Source organism: Pseudorasbora parva, chromosome 1 (assembly GCF_024679245.1).
Source record: "Pseudorasbora parva isolate DD20220531a chromosome 1, ASM2467924v1, whole genome shotgun sequence".
Taxonomy (NCBI): domain Eukaryota; kingdom Metazoa; phylum Chordata; class Actinopteri; order Cypriniformes; family Gobionidae; genus Pseudorasbora; species Pseudorasbora parva.
The window spans coordinates 35,052,976-35,071,137 of record NC_090172.1 but is presented as its reverse complement, the minus strand read 5'-3'; the positions used below and the strand labels follow the sequence as shown (position 1 = coordinate 35,071,137).

At 37.8% G+C, this 18,162-nt stretch overlaps 2 protein-coding genes across 6 annotated transcripts in view; one reads left to right on the top strand and one right to left on the bottom strand.

Annotated features, from left to right (window-relative positions):
• Positions 1-1,023: 1,023 nt before the first annotated feature.
• On the bottom strand, positions 1,024-13,664 carry dync2i1 (dynein 2 intermediate chain 1). Of its 2 annotated transcripts, XM_067450271.1 has the most exons (21): positions 13,465-13,664; positions 13,130-13,183; positions 12,423-13,050; positions 12,260-12,315; positions 10,210-10,419; positions 9,302-9,379; positions 8,773-8,998; positions 8,585-8,681; positions 8,328-8,457; positions 7,993-8,104; positions 7,808-7,902; positions 7,420-7,549; positions 6,906-7,078; positions 6,655-6,817; positions 6,362-6,469; positions 4,765-4,826; positions 4,596-4,647; positions 4,321-4,481; positions 4,075-4,206; positions 3,683-3,906; positions 1,024-1,712 (listed from the first exon to the last, which is right to left on the bottom strand). In XM_067450271.1, exons 1-21 carry the CDS (start codon positions 13,477-13,479, stop codon positions 1,535-1,537), a joined length of 3,084 nt encoding a protein of 1,027 aa, XP_067306372.1. In that variant the 5' UTR covers positions 13,480-13,664; the 3' UTR covers positions 1,024-1,534. The 2 variants fall into 2 exon arrangements, with proteins under 2 accessions (XP_067306372.1, XP_067306379.1); XM_067450278.1 differs by lacking the exon at positions 13,130-13,183.
• Positions 13,665-14,413: 749 nt separating this feature from the next.
• The window catches only part of esyt2b (extended synaptotagmin-like protein 2b), a 45,006-nt gene continuing 41,257 nt past the window's right edge, over positions 14,414-18,162 (top strand). For 2 of the 4 annotated variants that reach the window (XM_067438683.1, XM_067438693.1), the window contains exon 1: positions 14,414-15,231. In XM_067438683.1, the coding sequence (XP_067294784.1) occupies positions 14,842-15,231 (390 nt within the window). In that variant the 5' untranslated portion in view covers positions 14,414-14,841. The remainder of the gene's footprint in view (positions 15,232-18,162) is intronic. The other 2 variants (XM_067438675.1, XM_067438702.1) reach the window with 2 other exon arrangements.

Here is an 18,162-nt window from a genome sequence, read left to right as displayed (position 1 = left end):
ATATTTTTGTAAACCTTGCTTGAACACAACAACAAAAAATGTTACGGACAGCAACTAATAAAGCCTATTATAAATTTTAATATAGTGCTCATTATTTTTTAAATATGGCTAACTGCTATTGTCAGTAAGTTTTACTGCAGTGACTTCATTATGTAAAAACAAACAAACAAACAAAAAAACATGGTGTAACTGCAATACTTAACAGAACTGACGTATCAAAACGCAGATGATCAAAGACAGATGATAAGTGTTCGTTAATATCGCTCTGTGAGAATGATAGGCTAAAGCTTGGTGCATATTCCACTAGAAAAGCAGGTGCCGAACTTCTGAAATTCTGACCAATCACACAATAGTTCTCGGACACCCACAAGAGTATGTTCGGAGTATGTAATGGGTTTAATTACATTTTCAATAGTGTAATTAGATTACTGTAAATACTATCGCCAAACAGTACTAATTACTTTCTTATCCTATATTAAACTTGACTGATTCAAGCTTACACATGTAAACAGCTTTTTTAATTCATTCAAATAATATAAAACTACATACATTATTCTTATTAACTGACCAAAGTATTACGAATGTGAGAAGGATAAGTTACATAAAAACATGAATTTTAAAGTTAGTCTAAATTTTTATGTTAATTCCACTATTGTATTAATTGTTCTAGTCTAGTTATTAGAGTGTATTTAGTTCAATCACATCAGAAGTATCTGTAATTCATTTACAGAAAAAAATAAAAGTAATACCTTACTTTACGTTTTCTAGGGGAAAGTAATTAAATTACAGTAACTAATTATTACTAAGTAACTAGTTAGTTACACCAAACACTGATTGAGACACAAGTACTATAACCCTTCCAAAAGATGACAAAGATCCATAGGATCCATAGGAGGGTGTACAGTTGCTAATATAGTGGAACCCCCCCCCCCCCCCCCCCATATCATAAATAACAACATAAGCAAATAACAAGAGAAACTCCAGGCTAAATATAATCATATTTTAATAAAAAAAATACATTAATAATTACAGTATGATAGTAACCTTGATAGTAAATAGGCTAAATGATGAAGACCATAAATAAGAAATATACTCCTGTTTAAATGCTAATCAGTGTTAATATTAATTTGTACATATTGTAAAACAATACAAAAAAGGACATCACATATTTATATCCCTGAGGAGCTCAGTTTTATGTGCTTCCTTTAGCATTTGATCTAACTTTACAAAATGCTGCTCACAGCAACAAAACCATTATGTTCCAGCCAACGTCAGCAAAGTTTCAGATGTAATGCATTTTAAGACAAGAAAGTTAATTTGTTATATATGATGGTGAACAACCATTTCTCATCCTCTACAGTTCATGCTGTTATAGCCACAATAAATGTAGCTTTAGGTACCTTACTGATGTAACAAGGAAGTATAATTCACTATGTTCGTCCATACCGTGTATAACTTTCTCTAAACTCTCTTCGTGTTTTCTTTGTAATTTGGATATAATTAATTTAACTTGATATTATTTTGATCCTGGGTCTCATTTCAAAAAAGCCTCATGCAAAATAGAATAAAGTTTTTGTTTGTCAGAGGTGCTAGGCACTGTAAGTGACTTCTTGAAATACTGAATCTCCACTTTTCCAGACTGTTTAGCGAGCGCAACACCAGAAAATGTGTTCTGTTTGGCAGGATCACCAAACACTGCCATGGCTGTTACCCTGTGAAAAATTGTTAGAAAACAGAAGATTTTTTTAAAAACAATGAAGTGCCAGAGGTACATGCTCTACCTCTATACACTCCTGAACAAAATCTTAAGACCAGGGGATTCATTGCAAGTTTTACACATGTCGCACTTGTGGATCATAACCGGGTTGTAAGTGCTGCTTCAAAATGCCAAAAGAAGAAACAGGAGCAAGAGACAAAAAATAGAGAGTAGGCAGTTTATTGAAAACTGCATTTAAACTGAAACAGGCCATTCATCAGCTGATCAAAAGTTTAAGACCATAGCCCAAAAATAAACGCACAACAGTACTAAGTGTCAAGAAAGGGCTCAGTAGTGAGTAGCCCCACCGTTCTTGTTGATCACTTCAAAAACTCGTTTCGGCATGCTTGATGCGACAGGAGGCTGGTGGGAACGTTGCTCCATGTGGTGAAGATGGCTTCATGAAGGGCATCCACAGTCTGGAATTGATGTCCATTTTTGTAAACTTCCCTTGCCATCCATCCCCAAATGTTTTCAATGGGATTTAGATCAGGCGAACACGCAGGATGGTCCAAAAGAGCAACTTTATTCTCCTGGAAGAAGTCCTTCGTCAGGCGGGCTTTGTGAATTGCAGCGTTGTCCTGTTGAAAGACCCAGTCATTACCGCACAGACAGGGGCCCTCGGTCCAGAGGGATGCCCGCTGCAACAGATCCACATAGCCACTTGCCGTTTGACGCCCCTGCACAACCTGAAGCTCCATTTTCCCATTGAAGGAAAAAGCACCCCAGATCATGATGGAGCCTCCTCCACTGTGCCGCGTAGAAAACATCTCAGGTGGGATCTCCTTGTCATGCCAGTAATGTTGGAAGCCATCAGGACCGTCCAGGTTAAAATTTTTCTCGTCAGAGAATAAAACTTTCTTCCACTCTTCAATGTCCCATGTTTGGTGCTCCCTTGCAAATTCTAAACGGGCAAGTTTGTGTTGTGGGAGGAGACGTGCCCTTTGAAGACGTTTTTTGTTCTTGAAGCCCTTCTCTAGCAGATGACGTCTTATGGTTATTGGGCTGCAGTCAGCATCAGTAAGGGCCTTAATTTGTGTTGAGGATCGACCGGTGTCTTCACGGGTCAACAACAACAACAACCTGTCGGATCCTGCGGCTCAGTGCAGGTGAAATCTTTTTGGGTCTACCACTTGACTTTTTTGTCCCATAATTCTCAGGATTTTTTAAGAAATGTAAAATGACTGTCTTACTGCGTCCAACCTCAGCAGCGATGGCGCGTTGCGAAAGGCCTTGCTTGTGCAGCTCAACAATCCTGCCATGTTCAAAGAAAGAAAGCCTTTTTGCCTTTGCCATCAGGAGATCTTGACAGTATGACTGCTTGAAGGACAATGACATGAAAGCCATATTTTTGTGCAGATTTGACCTTTTTATGGCTATGGTCTTAAACTTTTGATCAGCTGATGAATCTGATGGCCTGTTTCAGTTTAAATGCAGTTTTCAATAAATTGCCTACTCTCTATTTTTTGGTCTCTTGCTCCTGTTTCTTCTTTTGGCATTTTGAAGCAGCACTTACAACCCGGTTATGATCAACAAGTGCGAAATGTGTAAAACTTGCAATGAATCCCCTGGTCTTAAGATTTTGTTCAGGAGTGTAATTACACATAGAAGAACTATCTGACATATTAGCTAACTGTATAATACTAACTAAACTTATTTCTATCATATTAAATAGATCTAAGCCTGGTTTCACAAATAAGCTAGCATTTGGCCTTAGTTTAATAAGGACATTTAAGTAGCTTTTATAAACATGCCTTAGAAAAAAAAAAACATTACTGATGTGCATCTTGAGAATTAACAATAGCATATTTTTAGATATGCCAGTGCAAATGCATTCAGTTAAAACAGCCTAAACATGCATTGTAGTCTGGGACTAGGCCTTGTCTGTGAACCCAGGGGCTAATGTTTGATGTGCTGTCTTCTTACCGGTCATTGTGTATATTCTCAGCGATGACTGGCACATAATCCTTCTCTGTCAGGTCCCAGATGAGAAGATCAGAGGCAGCATCCAAAACACAGAACACAGCTGGCCGTGTCTGAGACCACTGCACTGACAGAATAGGAGAGCCACTGGAACATTCAGACCACTCCATCAATGGATCTTCTCTCAGGACAGAGTGTAATCGAACTGTTCCATCACTGCAGCCAACCTAAGGAAATTAATCAAAGAGGTTAATATAATAATAAGAAATGCATGTTCTAAATTTCAGCTAGACCCTGTGAAAAACTAGGAGTAAAAGAACATCTCATTTCATCAATAATAACAGATGACAATGAATACAGAAATACACATACAACGCAATTCAAGCTGCTTTTACCAAGAAAAGGGGTTCTCCAAAAGGACTGAAGTCAAGTGTTGTGACCTCCACTGGTCTACAGCTGTCAAATTGCGATCTGTAGAACTTTGGAAGAACTTTCAAGCTATGCCTTGTACCATGTCTAACCAGACCCTTCGATAATAAAAGAAAATTAAGAAACATTTTAAAAACAATAGAAGTCCATGTGATGGGAAACAGCACCAAATCAACTACTCTCTATTTTCAACAGCTTCATGCAACACCTACCATGTTAGTACCAATGAAGTAATGGTTTGAGTCAGAAGGGAGGAACTTTAACTGAAGGCTTACAGGAGATCCAAATCCCATTATAATGTCTTGAGGTAATCTCTTAGTGGTCTGTAGAGAAGAGCTGTGGAGTAATTTAACTTTACCACCAGGCCTAAGACCTACCAAGGCAAACATTATTAAAATGAGAGATATTTCTAAATATCTAATAGATATTTTTTGCTGAAATCATATTTCATCTTTGTTCAAAGCAGCTTTACAGAAAATAGGCTTACCAAGGTCTGTTTGAGATCCAGAATAATTTCCTTTGGGCAGCTCGACCACAACCTGTCAGAGACAAAACATACAACAAACATTATCCAATCAAGCTCTAGTTACAATGTCACAGCATCAAATGAAAGTGAGTTTCTGTGAAATAAAGTTACTGGTTAAAATCAGACATACCCAGAGAGTTAACACCCCATTTTCATCCAGGGATCCTAACTGGAATGACAGTCCCAGGGATTCTAGATATTGCACAAAGAAAAAATTAATTTGTTTTTCAACATTTTCAAAATATACATTGATGTTTAAATGTGCACGGTGAGTACCGGTTTTTTAATGCTTTTGAAAGAAGTCTGTTGCTATTATATATATATATATATATATAAGTATTTGAACAGCCTGCTATTTTGCAAGTTCTCTCACTTAGAAATCATGGAGGGGTCTGAAATTGTCATTGTAGGTGCATGTCCACTGTGAGAGACACAATCTAAAAAAAAAAACATCCAGAAATCACAATGTATGATTTTTTAAATAGTTATTTGTATGATACAGCTGCAAATAAGTATTTAAACACCTGAGAAAATCAATGTTAATATTTGGTACAGTAGCCTTTGTTTGCAATTACAGAGGTCAAACGTTTCCTGTAGTTTTTCACCAGGTTTGCACACACTGCAGGAGGGATTTTGGCCTTCTCCTCCACACAGATCTTCTCTAGATCAGTCAGGTTTCTGGCCTGTCGCTGAGAAACACGGAGTTTGAGCTCCTTCCAAAGATTCTCTATTGGGTTTAGGTCTGGAGACTGGCTAGGCCAGTGGTTCCCAAACCTGTCCTGGAGGACCCCCAGCACTGCACATTTTGCATGTTTCCCTCATCAGACACACCTGATCCAACTCATCAGCTCATTAGTAGAGATAGCAAGACCTGAAGTGGGTGTGTCTGATTAGGGAGACATACAAAATGTGCAGTGCTGGGGGTCCTCCAGGACAGGTCTGGGAACCACTGGGCTAGGCCACACCAGAACCTTGATATGCTTCTTACAGAGCCACTCCTTGGTTATCCTGGCTGTGTGCTTCTGGTCATTGTCATGTTGGAAGACCCAGCCTTGACCCATCTTGAATGCTCTAACTGAGGGAAGGAGGTTGTTCCCCAAAATCTCGCAATACATGGCCCCGGTCATCCTCTCCTTAATACAGTGCAGTCGGTGTGTACAGGTGTACAGTTTTGTCTTTGGACAGTTCTTTGATCTTGGCCATGTTAGTAGTTGGATTCTTACTGATATTATGGGGTGGACAGGTGTCTTTATGCAGCTAACGACCTCAAACAGGTGCATCTAATTTAGGATAATAAATGGAGTGTGAGGTAGACATTTTAAAGGCAGACTAACAAGTCTTTGAGGGTCAGACTTCTAGCTGATAGACAGGTGTTCAAATACTTATTTGCATCTGTATCATACAAATAAATCGTTTTTAAAAAATCATATATTGTGATTTCTGGATTATTATTTTTTAGATTAGGTCTCTCACAGTGGACATGCACCTATGATGACAATTTAAGACCCCTCCATGATTTCCAACTGGGAGAACTTGCAAAATAGCAGGCTGTTCAAATACTTATTTTCCTCACTGTAAATGTTTTTACTGACCTTTTGATCAATTAATGGTTCCTTACCGAATTAAACAATAAGATTCTTTCAACAAAAAAATCTTAATGAACCTAAACTTTTGAACTGTACTGTAGTTTACTAAAGAAATTATGTCAAACACATGGCTTACATTACCTTCTATGTCTGCAGTTAATGTGCTCTTTGAACTTGTATCAGCAGTTGCCAGTACAGGTTCAACAGACACCACAGGAGAGAGATGGCCCACCCCTGAAAGTACAGCATCTGCGAGCATACACAAAAAACAGATCGGTTTAGTTAACTTTAACTGTGACCTAACTCCTAATATTAATATTTTTTAAATACAAATGAAGTTTGATATAGAATAAACAGTTTTTGCAAACACTGGTATATTTTATCTATTCTTTATTTTGACAGCACAGCAGCTGAAACAGTGAGCATTGACTGACCCGTAGAGAAGGTCGGATAGCGCAGTGTCCACACCTCCTTGCCAACCACCAAGTTGCAGTGAGTGCCAGAATGTTCTCTGAGATCCCATACCACCACTGAACCCACTGCTGTACCAGCACACACTAATGTAACTTTACCAGGACTGAAACAACAACACCTCACCTGAGAGGGTAGGAGAAATGAGAGAAAAAGATTTTGATTGAAACGTTAATCATGAATTTGAATCATACCAATATGTTCTTCTCTATACCTCAGATTCATAAAGAAGAATTTTTTGGGGTCTGGATGGCTCCCAGATGTTCCATACACAGATGATAGTCTCACTGTCAAGCCGAACACCACTGGTTTTGGAAGAAGGAGGATGAACAGACAGAAGTGTCTGTCTCTGGACTTGAGAGAACTGCAGCAAACTCACCTGCCGACCTGCAAATAAAATATAAAAAGACGCGCATGTATACGTGATTGAGCATAAAAGGTCTGAGCATATTCACCACCATAACAAACACAGTTTACAGTTCATATGTATTGATGTTGATCACTGAATGTGATGTTTGAAACTGAATATTGACCCAATTATTAACCAAATAACTGAAATTTAAACTATGTTATTAACATTACAGTAATTCAAATTAAAGTAGATTTACATTTACAAAAATTCCAGAACTAGAGCTAACATTTATTCAACATCAAAATCATGTATTTGAATGTATGCCTCATAATAGCTGCCATTGATCAGTAAATGTTTATCATTTATATAATGATACCATGCAAAAAGGGGAGTTTGGTATTGAGTTGAATGCAGCCATCACTGAAGGACAGAGCGTCTGTTTGAGAGCGAAGTCGTCTGACTGAATTACTCTCTGCCATATTCTCCTCTATCAGAACAGCCATCACCTGACATGCAAAAAAATACTAAAATAAATAAACTAGTACTTCACTTTATCATATGGATTATGATATATGACTGTCATGGTCCACTTAAGTTCATACGCACATATTGCTCATCTATTTCTGTGATTGAATAACACAAGACATGAGCAAACTGATCTTTTTCAGTGCTTTTTGTACTTTTGTGGAAAATTATTTTAGATATACGCAGATCATTTTTAATAAAAATTAAAATTAAAAAAAACTATAAAAAATATTCTTTACCTGTGCAGCAGAACGTAAAAAAGTAGTCAGACGTTGAGAATCAGTATTTATTCTTGAAGCGGATTCAACTGAAGTGTCTTGAGATGTCTTAGAACCTGTTACAGTTCAGAGAAGGAAATAACACATTAAACGCTAAAAAAAAAATTAGTTTGTTAATAATGACAGAGTAATTTCGAACACAATACCCCCGCACGCTGCCTTTGCTTCTGGTGGGTGTTGTGTCCATTTGTCTGTCATGTCAACTTCTTCTGTTTGTATATCTCGATCCGTGTTGTCTTCATTGCACTGCACATAAGCCTGAAGACACAAAAATCTTGTGGAATTGCATAAAATCAATGTTGAGTAGGCAGAAAGAAAAACAAATCTAGTTGGCAGAGCCGATGTGTAAAAGTGACTTCATAAAACAAATATGACAGGGTAAGATCTGTCCTCAGCTAATTCTTTCATTTCATGCTCCCTATATTGTTCACAACATGGCCAAATTCATAGTGTGGAAATACCAACAACCAATATTTCTAACCTGTTTTGTATTGGCTGTTCCAAAGGTCTTGATGTACATGTCATACTCATTGACAGGAGGCAGGTCCAGCAGAGAGAAGGTGATGGAGAAGTCTAAATCAATCAGACGCAGAAGTTCCTCACTGCGCTTTCTTCAATTCAAAAATTAATTTATTAATAAGTCAACAAATGCAATTATTTTAAATGTTGTGTATGTGTACTTATATTAGATGATCTCATTAGATACTCATTCGTTTATCATGAGGATAGAGAACTTACTTCTGTTTCTTGGCCACTTTCTGGCTGACCTCTCGCTGCTTTGCTGATACAAAATCAATAATTTTGCCATGTGTTTGACTTCTGTTGGAGTGTCTTTCTGTGAAAACACAATAAAACACTGATTTAGATCTTCCCTTCCAAGCTCAGCAGAAGAATGTGTGAATCAACTTAAACTATTGTTTAACTACCTCTCTGGGGGATAGCTGACTCTATGGTTGTGGGCTTTGATCTTGCAGAGTAGATCCTCTCATTTTCCTCATCAATGGCTCTCTGGATGGCTTCAATCTCTTCTCTTCTCCTGGGGCTCAGCTCCCTCTTCTTTTCTCTCACTTTATTGTCATCTTCCTCTTTCTCTTCCTCCTCTTCATCATTCTCCTCCTCTTCACCTACATCCTCAAAGTCTTCCTCATAATCCTAAAAAAGCAGGAACAGCTCATCACTTTACAGCCAAAAGAACAGTATAATAAAATATGGAATAAGCATTAAGATTCACATCAGGTCAATATAAACCAAGAATTTATATTCAAGTTAACTTGTATTCATCATATATTCACCAAAATCTTTGTTTTTCTTTCCAGAAAACATTTTGATGTCTGAAAATGATGACATGTCATGTCAAAATGACTTTGTTCTCAAAAAATGTGTTCACCATTCATAGTACTGTGTACTATCTAACTTATGTCATGTATGTAATGGGAGCACTGGACTTCTTCACACCTCAAAATCCTCATCATAATCATCATTATGATAATCTTTGCTTGATTGTTTGTCCTTTTCTGTATCTTCATTCTCCACCTTGAAAAACAAAGAAACCCATCATATTAGCTGTGGGTTTAGGCTTTTACTCAACATTTACAATGGGGCTAGACAGTGAAAACATTAAAGACATGAAATTTTTTGTGAAAAATGTGCTATTAGTTTGAAAGAAACACTGAGTTCTGAGTCTCTTTTATATTTAGACTGATTTAGACTTTTGTAATGTAGAAATTACTTAATCCTGATGTATCTCAAAAGTCAGCTTGTTAGCTCTTGTTAATGTTGTTTTTTGGTAACACTTTCACAATAAGGTTTCATTAGTTAACTTATAATGTGTTTATTATTCTTTGTTAATGTTAATTTTAACATTTACTAATACTTTATTAAAACATTGTTAACATTAGTTAATGCACTGTAAACTAACACGAACAAACCATGAACAGCTGGATTTTTTATTAACTAACATTAACAAAGATTAATTAACATTAAATCCATGTTATAAACAATATAGTATTTTCCTGCCGGAGTTTTGTCTTTGAAAAATGTGTAAGAATGCAATAGAAGAAGTGGCAGATCAGAAAAAAACTGATCCACAGATGAATAATTCAAAATAAGAATTTTCAAATCGAATTTTCATTTCATGCAGTAACTGAGTTTTTAAAAGAAATCTCACAGGGATTTTTGGATCACTTATTTCAACTTGAGTAGACCTCCATGTTACTTGAGGTCTCTTGGTAAGTTCCTACACACCCACACGCAGATACAAAACATATGGGATGGAGATTTATAACCTTACAAACCTAAAATGCAAATTAATGTCATGAAACATATGCATTTAAGTTAATTCAATTTAAGTGACACATTTTTACCTCTTTGTCTCTAATTATCCTTTCATTCATGTCATGTCCTGATGAATCTTTTTGTTTCCGCTCTCTTTCACTCATTTCACTCTTGGAGTCTGAAGCTTCCCTGTGCCTTCTTTCACGCCTTCGGTCTCTCTCTTCCCTCTCCCTGGTCCTTTCCCTATGCCCATCTTGGTGATGCTGTTCAACTTCTTGAGAGTGACTTTTGTTTGTCACCTGTAGGCAACAACAACTTTAGCAAGACTTTTTAAATATTTTCAGTGTGGCTAAATCAAGTCAGTTGACTAGCCAATATTTTTTAAATATTCTTCCATAATATTAGTACAGATACACTACAGATCAAAAGTTTTTTAAAAGGCTGAATAAATATGGTAAAAACAGTAATATGGTCAAATTATATATATTTATAAAAAATAAACCTTTCAGTTTTAAAATATATTTTAAATAATGGCTGCAAAATATTCAGCTATATGTTTTTTTCTTAAGTACAAAATCAGAATATTAGATTGATTTCTGAAAGATCATGTGACCCTGAATACTAGAGTAACTGCTGCTGAAAATTCAATATATAATTAATATATATAAATCCAGAAATCACAATTAAATATTTATTTGTATGATACAGCTGCAAATAAGTATTTGAACACCTGTCTATCAGCTAGAATTCTGACCCTCAAAGACCTGTTAATCTGCCTTTAAAATGTCTACCTCCACTCCATTTATTATCCTAAATTAGATGCACCTGTTTGAGGTCATTAGCTGCATAAAGACACCTGTCCACCCCATAATATCAGTAAGAATCCAACTACAACCATGGCCAAGACCTAAGAGCTGTCCAAAGACACTAGAGACAAAACTGTACACCTCCACAAGGCTGGAAAGGGCTATGGGGAAAATGCCAAGCAGCTTGGTGAAAATAGGTCCAGCAATGATTAGAAAATGGAAGAAGATAAACATGACTGTCAGTCTCCCTCGGACTGGGACTCCATGCAAGATCTCACCTCGTGGGGTCTCAATGATCCTAAGAAAGGTGAGAAATCAGCCCAGAACTACACGGGAGGAGCTGGTCAATGACCTGAAAAGAGCTGGGACCACCGTTTACAAGGTTACTGTTGGTAATACGCCAAGACGTTATGGTTTGAAATCATGCACGGCACATGTCCAGACCCGTTGTAAGTTTGCCATGACCATTTGGATGAGCCAAAGGAGACATGGGAGAAAGTCATGTGGTCAGATGAGACCAAAATAGAACTTTTTGGTCATAATTCCACTAAATGTGTTTGAAGGAAGAAGAAAGATGAGTACAATCCCAAGAACGCCATCCCTACTGTGAAGCATGGGGGGGTACCATCATGCTTTGTTTTGTTTTTTTCTTCACATGGGACAGGGTGACTGCACTGTATTAAGGAGAGGATGACCAGGGCCATGTATTACAAGATTTTGGGGAACAACCTCCTTCCCTCAGTTAGAGCATTGAAGATGGGTCGAGGCTGGGTCTTCCAACATGACAATGACCCAAAGCACACAGCCAGGATAACCAAGGAGTGGCTCTGTAAGAAGCATATCAAGGTTCTGGTGTGGCCTAGCTAGTCTCCAGACCTAAACCCAATAGAGAATCTTTGGAGGGAGCTCAAACTCCGTGTTTCTCAGCGACAGGCCAGAAACCTGACTGATCTAGAGAAGATCTGTGTGGAGGAGAAGGCCAAAATCCCTCCTGCAGTGTGTGCAAACCTGGTGAAAAACTACAGGAAACGTTTGACCTCTGTAATTGCAAACAAAGGCTACTGTACCAAATATTAACATTGATTTTCTCAGGTGTTTAAATACTTATTTGCAGCTGTACCATACAAATAAATAGTTAAAAAATCATACATTGTGATTTCTGGATTTTTTTTATTTTAGATTATGTCTCTCACACTGGACATGCATCTGCGATGACAATTTCAGACCCCTCCATGATTTCCAAGTTGGAGAACTTGCAAAATAACAGGGTGTTCAAATACTTATTTTCCTCACTGTATATAAATAAATAGCAACAGTCTTATACATGGCTTACATGGCTTTCTTTATCCCTTTTTCTCTTATCTCTGTCTTCTCTCTCTCTTCTGTGTTCTGAAATAAAATAGATCATATTAATAATATCATATTAAATTTGTAATTTTCTAAATTCAAAATGTATTTCCAAATTCAAATTGACATGAACCAAAAAATAAAATAACCTCTTTCCTTGTTTCCAGAATTTTCTTTATCACTGCGTTTCTCTCTCCTTACCCCTTCTCTCTGTTTTTCCTCATTATCATCTCGATTCCGTTCAGTTTCTCTTGTTCTGTGTCTTTCTCTTCTCTCTCGTTCTTTGTCTCGCTCCTTCTCTTTTTCTCCTTCCGTTCTCTCCTCTTTCCTTCTATCTGTTTCACTTTTTCGCTCTCTATCTCTCTCAGCCCTCCTTCTATCTTTTTCTCTTTCCCTGTCCCGTGTGTACATATCAATGTCCTTATCTTTATCTCTATCCCTCCGTCTTTCACTGTTTTCCTTCTCACCTTGATCACGTCTTTTTTCTTCTTCACCTCCATCTCTGCGTCTGTTCAAATCTAATGTCTTATCTCGATCTCTCCTTCTCTCTTTATATCTATCCTCCCTGACATCTTCCCTCTTGATATCCTTTCTGTCCCTGTCTGGGTCTCTGTGTTTACTCTCCTCTCTTGTGCTTTCTCCACGTCTCTGTTTTTCTCTCTCTTTCCTTGCATCTCGATTAGGGTCTCTGTGTCGCCGATCCAGAGATTCTCCATCCCTTTGTTTCCTGTGTTCCTCTTCTAGGTTGGTTCTTCTTCTGCTCTCCTCATTTTGAGCCTGGCAACAAAATTACATTTTTACGGGTTGTGCTTTTAAACCTTCTCTTTTTCTTACACACAAACAAACTGCAGATTACCTTAATGTGCACTTTTAAGTCATCAGACCTCCAAGTATCTTCTTTTGTTATTTTCTTATGAGGACGAGGAAAATGGACATTAAATGCGTTAAAATTGTGCAGAATGGCTTGATTACCTAATAACAACACACTGCTTACTTACAAGTTGATTCTTTGTGTGCCAAGTGTTTAAATTATGAAGTAAACAGATTTACAGAACTTGGGTGGTTAACATTAAGCAGTTTTATTTGGCTATCGATGAGTGGCTAATCGTGCTGTTCAGCTTTAAAATCTTCACGAGAAAAAAAACAGTCGCTACACCACAGCTGCTCCATGCGGGATAAGTGTTGCTTTACCTTCGCAGGGTACATCACTTTAGAGATCCACTCCTCAGTTCTTCTTTTCAATCCAACAATCACAAGTTTGTGTTGACAGCGTTGACCGCCATACCGCTATACGGCTACAGCGAATGCGCAGTTTAATGCTACTATGGTAACCTGACAAGCCATGGTTTCAAGACAGACTATTAAATCGAGCAACGAGCAATCGCTCCATACCAACGTTACCACGGCAACACAGTCGAATTTTGATAATAATCGGGAAAAAAACGAACTAACAAAATTCGACATAGCTCACAATATATAAAACATAAGACAAACATTATACGTCTGTCCATGTCTAAAGTCATTATCTACTTTTTAAGACAAAGCTTTGTACTATACATTTCTCCGTGTGGGTTAGGTTAAGCATTCTTGTTAGGATAAATTAGAAACGATTTTGATGTAGCCAGTTCTTTGTTTTAAGTCGAACTGAGCTGAAGACGACACAAATTAAGTATAAAGGTTATAACTAGACACACAGTCGACACTTTTTTATATATAAACTATCTATCCATTCGAAACATGCAGAAATGAAGAAAAAATTAAACAAACAGCTTTTTGTTATTGACACAATCGACAAACTTAAAATAAATAAATTAATTAATTAATTAATTAGATTAAAATAAATTATTACAATTTTATTAAAATAAGAAACATTAGTTAATTTGAATCTATTAAATAAATCCCAAAAGATGGATATACATAAATAATATAATACAACTGCAAGGGCGTTTATAAACGATAGAGTTTTTTAATTTAAGGAGGGTGTCCCTGGTCGTATCGCCACCCCAGTCTAAACGATCGATCTTTGGCATCTAAACGATCGATTTTAATTAGCAGTTAACCTCATGTTGTTTGTGTTTCTTCAGTTGCTTAGCTCAGGTCAGGGTGGCGATTTTGCGCTGCTCGTGACACTGACCTCTCGAGACTCACTGTGTGAGTGCGCGTGCGTGCGCGTGTGTGAAGCTCTCAGCTGTCTGTCAAAACAGCAGTTGAAACAGCACGCGCTTCTTCACAACACACAAGCCAGACAACAGTCAGACGATACATGCGCGCACAGAATCGCTGCGACATCTGATTAGGTCTTTAGTAATGCACCACTAGATATGTTTTTAAAATGAACGCAATGCGAGCCAGTATCCGCGTCAAAATGGACTGGTGTACGAGGGGAACTAACGTGAAAACATCCTCAAATTGATTTAGCCGAGCGTTGTGCTTGAACGTGGAAGAACCGCGTGTATACGGGATGGTCTGAAAAAGTATCGTGTTTACCCTCGGATCTTACATTGAAGCACACAATGTGCACGTTTGACAGCAGTGCCTAACATTTTATCTGCGCCGTTTGTGCCGAATATGACAGAGGACATTATGACGGCTGTGCGCGGAAATCTTTCTCAAACAGTAGGTGCCTCGGGACAAAAGGATAGCGGACAAACAGCTCCGACAAACGGGGCGATTCCTTCCTCCTCAACGTCGGAGCTGAGCGAGGACTCCTCGTCCTGCACCAGTGAACTGACCCGCACGTGGCTGCAGTTCGCCAAGACCTTCGTCATTATCTTCCCCATATATGTCTTGGGTTATTTTGAGTTCAGCTTTAGTTGGCTTTTAATCGCACTCACAGTATTTTTCTTTTGGAAGAGAAACACTACATGTAAAAACACGAGGCTGAACAGAGCACTCTCCTTTTTTGAGCAAGAGGACACGGTTAAACAGGAGATGGGGGCAACTGAGTTACCGTCATGGGTGAGTTAAACTCTTCTTTCATTGATGACATTGGCTTTGTTTCAGAACATCATAGTCAGCACACTACCACAAAGACATAGAAACTAGTGCGAGTTAGTTTATATATATATATATATATATATATATATATATATATATATATATATATATATATATATATATATATATATATATATATATATATATGTGTGTGTGTGTGTGCTATTAAACTCCCTCGGTTATATCTTTGTTGAGTACTTTTCTTTAATTTCTACTTAATTTATTTTTATAAACTTTGAACTGTGATAAATAAGCAGTGCATTTGCTTTCATATTCATTTCATATTCATCACATTCGTGCTTTATTTAAGCTTAAGATGCTTTGTTTGATTTCAATGTTGTCCATTCAGCAAACTGAGTACTTAAAACATAAATAAGTTTGGATCCTAGCTGATCCAGCTGTCTGTGTGAAGGTGAACAGTGTTTTGCTAGACTAGAGGATGCAGCATGTGTCTCTACCATATTTTCGTCTATTTTTATCCTATATAAGCAGTATCCTGAGCCTCTGCTCATCATAGCTCTAATCTAAAGCCATAGTAAATATATGTTATGTAATGAGATATTTGAACATGAAAGGTTAGACCCAAGGTCAGTCTGTGTAGTTTCAGTGGTTACGGTAACTGCAATTTACTAGCCTGACAAGCCAGACCCACATCAAGATGTTTGGTCTGGAAACTCACCACCATTGACAGGGCTCAGTCCGAGGGACAGGATAAATGGTTGTCTTTCAAACTCCCTCTGCATGCCGTGCAAAATATGTTTTTATATTTTGTTTTGCTTTAAAGAGATTTTTTTCTATTAAAAAAAAAGTTATTATAAATTATATGAATATTCATTCATTATTTATTTAGTGACACCACCAGTGTTGGGCCATGAAAATGAGTAATTAGTTACAGTTACTTCTTTTAAAAACAATTGAATTACTTTACCAATTAGCTTATTGTATATCAAAAGTAATTAGTTACTAAAGAAAGTAACTTTTAAAGTTTTTTAGCTTTTAGTATGACTATGTTAGACTTAAAGTTATGAATAAGCTAGTGTGTTCCAAAACAATGACAAAATTTGCATTTAGGAGATAAAAACATTCAAAACGTGCAGTCTCTCACTTACGTTAAAACAAATTACAGATTTTGATGACATAATCGCAGTCTTCTAGCCTAGAAATCTAGACGCACCCTAGCGGCAGCAAATCTAATCTGCCCGCGAATGTCGTCTAGCAACTCTCAATACCCTTCTGAGCTGTATTCACCGAACTCTTGCCGGGCCAATCACATCGTGTATAGAGTCGTGGGTGGGGCCATAATGATGACGGTCAAGTTGCGTTTGCGTGCTTCTAGTAAACACAGAAACTGGCAAACGGCGGTCTTAAGAATCAGCTTTGACCATGACTCTGGAAGACTAGGAGTTAAGCTTTTTTCTGAGAAAAGAACAAAGAACAGGACTTTGTTCATTCAGAGTTCGGAGTTTTGCCGACCGGATACGGCGAACGTTTAATTAACAACAAGCTCTGTTTCACCTTCATTGCTCTGGTTGGTTGTAGCGCTATCCTATTGTGTGCAGAAGGAGTTTGAAAGACAACCGTTTATCCCGCCCCGCGGATTGAGCCGTCAATGAGGAGTTTCTAGACCAAACATCTTGATGTGGGTCTGGCTTGTCAGGCTAGCAGTCTTCATCTTCTCGTCAAATCTTCTCTCCAATCAAAATGCTCTCTAGAATCTAAAGCCCGCCCCCTACACTGCTGAAGCTCTGGCTGGAATCGGTCAGTTGTTCACACATTTACTAATTTCTACATGGTGAAAGGCACATAGAGCACTATATATGCGATAGGAAATGAATCAGTGTAAATATGCTTTCAGTTGAGGCTATTGAAGGCTGTTTTTATGTTAGTTTCATACACCGCAGAAGCTTACACACACACCAACGGCTCTGGTCTAAATTTAGACTACAGACACGAGAGCGCAGCGCAGACTAGATGCAGCTCAAATCTTCTTCTTTCTTCTTTTTCTTTCGGCTGTTCCCTTCAGGGGTCGCCACAGCGAATGATCTGCCTCCATCTAGTCCTATCCTCTGTATCCTCTTCTCTCAGACCAACTACGTTCATGTCTTCCTTCACTACATCCATAAACCTCCTCTTTGGTCTTCCTCTTGACCTCCTGCCTGGCAGCTCTAACCTCAGCATCCTTTTTTCCAATATATTCATTCTCCCTCCTCTGAACATGCCCTAACCATCTCAACCTGGCCTCTATAACTTTGTCTCCAAATCTTGAGCTTCTTGTCTGCGACTTTAAGTGTTCATTTTTCACAGAAGAGAGTGACGCGAGTAACAGACTCATTTCAATTTCAGTAATTGTAATTGCATTACTTAATTAAAAAATATTTTGTTACATGCACATTACTGCTAAAAGTAGTGGACTTACAGTAACACGTTTCTTTGCCACCAAAGTTTTCTTTAGAAACACTGATGACTTGTTTGTCTAGTTTCTCTCTGATTTCTAGGAAGTGTGTGATGCTTGAGGGTCATAAGTTTTCCTGATAACCGGTTCTCTGGAAGTGGATTGAATGCCAGCCTTCTTAAAAAGACATGTTAAAGCAAACCAATGAAAAAAAAAATACTGTCTTTAACACTGTCTTCAAGCTTGTTATTGCATTGCAAAGTTAAATTGCAAAGTGTAATAGCCTTATAAAATATCTGTCAGTGATCACAGGCTAGTCTCCCCCCCACACACACACACAGTTTTTTCCAGTTGACGTCTCACTTATCAGTATGCCACGACAACTCAATATAGGTTCAATAGAAAGACAAACCATTTACATCACAGTTTATCACATTCTTATCAAATTATGTCACTTCCAGTTCTCCATAGACTTGCATCTCTTGTTGCGGCAACTCTAC

What these genes read in the sequence shown, in the direction of transcription:
- dync2i1 (XM_067450271.1), bottom strand. An exon ending in TTCTGGAAACAAGGAAAGAG is followed by an intron (nt 12,316 to 12,422) that starts GTTATTTTATTT and finishes ATTTTATTTCAG; the next exon opens with AACACAGAAGAGAGAGAGAA. An exon ending in GAGAATATACACAATGACCG is followed by an intron (nt 1,713 to 3,682) that starts GTAAGAAGACAG and finishes AATTTTTCACAG; the next exon opens with GGTAACAGCCATGGCAGTGT.